General features: G+C 38.8%; 1 protein-coding gene across 1 annotated transcript in view; it reads right to left on the reverse strand.

Annotated features, from left to right (window-relative positions):
• Positions 1 to 3,577, reverse strand: part of LOC107563826 (partitioning defective 3 homolog) — an 85,980-nt gene that overhangs the window by 54,257 nt on the left and 28,146 nt on the right. The window contains exons 3-5 of the mRNA XM_016248792.1: positions 2,707 to 2,872; positions 2,405 to 2,586; positions 582 to 725 (exon numbers count right to left, since the gene is read on the reverse strand). Of these exons, the coding sequence (XP_016104278.1) occupies positions 582 to 725; positions 2,405 to 2,586; positions 2,707 to 2,872 (492 nt within the window). The remainder of the gene's footprint in view (positions 1 to 581; positions 726 to 2,404; positions 2,587 to 2,706; positions 2,873 to 3,577) is intronic.

Consider the following 3,577-nt stretch of genomic DNA (forward strand, 5'->3'; position numbering starts at 1 on the left):
TGTGTGCGATCTTATCATATCCACTTTGTTATTCAGAGAACGCAGATTACTGAAGACAATAGACGGCAGAGGTGGCCGCTTGAATCTCCTTCGCAGTCGTCTCCGAATGCCGCCTCTTCGTCCTCTTTTCTTTCGTTTCATTCTCACCAACTCATGAGGAATATTTTCAAACAAATCTCTGAATTGGCTTGTTCTCATCTCTTCAGTCATCGTAAAGTTTAGCTCCAGCAATGTCTCCCGGCTATACTGGCGTGCATACGGCACTGTGACGCCACATGTTGCCAAAATTCCACGTGCAGTTGGAGATTGCATCGCCAAACATAATCCATAGAGGCCAATCGTCCACAGAATCCAAATCAAGAGTACATTTCTCCCACCCTTCATCTTTCCACTTTTACGAAACCACGAACCACACATTTAACAAATTTAACAAACCACGAATAAACGTTAGACTAACAAACAAAACCGCAAACACAGTGTACTGAAACGCAGTGCGCCACTGAGCAGCGCACCTGCTGATGCTGATGCTGATATACATACGAAGATCTAAATACGAAGATCTAAATCATTACAGTCCCAACCTGTTCCTGTCGCTCCAGCCAGCAGTCCACCATGGGATGATTGGCGCTGAGTGAGGAACGGGCCTTTTCACGCTGAAACTCTTTCTGATTTGACCGCTGCCCTGCATCACGAGGAAGACTACGATATGTGTCGACACCTCGGCCCTGAAGAGAAAAAAAAATTATATTTTTACACTTGTTAACTCCCTGTTAACTCTTGCCTACTTAGTTCAAATGGTAATAATGATTCACATGCACATGGATGGTCAGATCACAATTTAATATACCAGTAAACCACCATGTATGCCCAAATATTTTTGGTCTGTGAGGACACTGTGCTGATGGATAAGAAAAAGCTGTAAATCAAAGCCTCATACTACAAAGGAATAACCAAGATGAGAGAGTGTGTGAGCGAGCATGAAAGAGCGAGCGAATCCATAACTCATTGTCTGGAGAGTTTTATGACTAGCACTGACATAAGCATTACTCTGCTAGAAGCAGAACAGACAGAGAAATGACGGTCACATCAGCAAATGCATTAAATGAACCCACACACGCACACGATAAATTAAACACACAAACAGCAGTGCAACATTCTCTCCCATCACACGGCTTGTTTATAGAGCTCTTACTGTTTTGTGAGATGCGGGGTTGTGAACCCTTCAGAAATGACAGTAAATGTTCATAGAGATGTCATGAAGGGTGATGTGACCTCTGCCTCTAAAGATGACAAATTTATCGCATATGATCTGAGAAACGACACAAGCAGGAACCCAATGGCCTCCAAACAGCAATACAGCATAACAACTCAGAGAGTAAAGTCAGCCGCCCACTTAGCACTTACCACCTCTAAATATCTTGACAACATTTGTGTGAACATTAATAGAGTGCTACAGTGCCAGCTCACTTTTACTGTGGCACTGGTTTCGGAAATATTTTGTCCATTCATTCTTCTCATAGGGGTTTTCAAAAAGTCTTTGTTTAAAGAGATATAAGCTATGAATCAACTGTGAATTACACCATCACAAACTTTTACTTGAAGCAAAAATGATTTAAAGAATTGAACAAAAAGATAAGACCGTGTACTTAACTTTAATGAGGGAAAAGACAATCCCATCAAACATTACGAATGTTTTAATCAGATTAAAAAACAATGGAGAAATAAAGTTATTAGTTTAAAGTTCATATATATAGAAATAACATTTTAAGTTTATTGCAAAATATGCATATATATATGCAAATATTTAAGTATTTAAAAAGCGTATTGAGAGTAAGTTTGTATTCCACGCTGAACTCTTTTGGTGGAATTTGTTATTAAAATATTTCTTGAAATAATGCAAACTGGTGGCTTCAACAAAAGCATATACCATTGATTAACAACCTTGGAAATCACAAAAGCTCTGTCTTACATAGGTTTAAAAGTTAGGGTTAAAAATCGATTTGCCTACGGAGAAAATGAATGGAATTTTTACTTCCAGAACCCAACTATTGCACTCGATAAGCATCAGAGAAAGTCATTAAATGGATAGTTCACCCAAAAATGACCTTTATGTTGATCCAAACCTGTATGACTTTCTTCCGGAGAACATAAAAGAAGATATTTTGAAGAATCTTTCAACTGTTTGGTCCATACAATGAAAGTCAATGAGTTCCAAAATAACACATCATTGTAAAGACATTTAAGGTCAAACTAGCTTCTTTTGAAGAAGACTTAAAGTCCTAAACTTTTGGAATGACATTAGGTTGAGTAAATGATGACAGAATGATCATTTTGGGTGAAATATCCCTTTAGTCATTTATGTTCCTCCACTATAAATGTTTGGAGCTTCACAGCAGCTTCATACCTTCCTCTCTAGACTGTTGGTGCCGGTGGAGAAACGTGGTTTCAGGAAGCCGGCGGTTGTGGACCAGCGTGTGGGATTTTTTCTGGAAGGTTCTTCGGGTTGCGAACCAGGCTCAGAGAACGACATCGCTGTCAGGTTCAACAGTGCTGGATCACTACTGCGACGAACATGCAAAGGCATGTCTGTGAGAAACCGAGAGACCAATGAGTGACACAAAAGGCCAAAACTTCCACAGCAGTGGCACATTTCAAACTTTTAAAGACCTAGACAACTTTATGAGAGTCTCTTCATCTGTCTCTTACTGGTACGAAGCGTGGATGTGGTGACCTCTATCTCGCTGTGGGGCAGGTACGGTTGGAAGGCAGACGGCTCTCCAGAGAAGATCTCAGGCGACTGGGTGCCCGTTGAACTCGCGCTGGTGCCGTCACCTCCGACATGAGGCTCTTGTTCGTCAAACACTGCCACCAACTGCAACGAGAAACAGAGACAGAAAGAGGTGTTTACATTTAAGAGAGTGAAACTGTAATAGGATGGCTCTCTGCCCCGAGGTCAGTGTGACAACGTTCTAGTTGATTGAATGCTCACTTGCTCAATTCAGACCAGTCCTGTTTCAGTTTGCTACTAAATATCATCGTTTTACATCCATTTTTATGCCTTGCAAATTTAAACATTTGTTTTGGCAATTCTGCTGATTGTCATATAATGCTGTCTAGCTGGCTAACATGGATGAAGTTTGGTCAAAATTGTAAAAATGGTTTGTGAAATACCATTGTTTTCCAGCCTGTTACAGCTGTATAATTTCTAGTTTGCTGCAGTTTCTTTTTTTTTTGGTAAAGAAAAATATATAATTATAATGAACAAAAAAATGTTGGTAACGCTTTACAATAAGGTTCAGTTTGGTACCAATAGTTAATACGTCTGTTATCACTACCTAACAATGAAAATAGTTTTTGTATTGTTTTAAATATTTTAATCATTTATTAATCTAATTCTTGTTTGTTACTGATATATTAATAGATTTGTTGTAGATTTGAACATTAACCTAGATGAATAAATGACACATTATAAAGTGTTGTAAAATAAACGTTACATTTAATATAAATAAAAAACTACTGTTAAAATGTTTGGGGTCTGACTTTTTTTGGGGGGGGGGGGGGTTTTAAAAAAAAAAAA

This window comes from Sinocyclocheilus grahami, unplaced genomic scaffold, assembly GCF_001515645.1.
Source record: "Sinocyclocheilus grahami isolate Dianchi unplaced genomic scaffold, SAMN03320097.WGS_v1.1 scaffold890.1, whole genome shotgun sequence".
In the NCBI taxonomy this organism is placed as follows: Eukaryota; Metazoa; Chordata; class Actinopteri; order Cypriniformes; family Cyprinidae; genus Sinocyclocheilus; species Sinocyclocheilus grahami.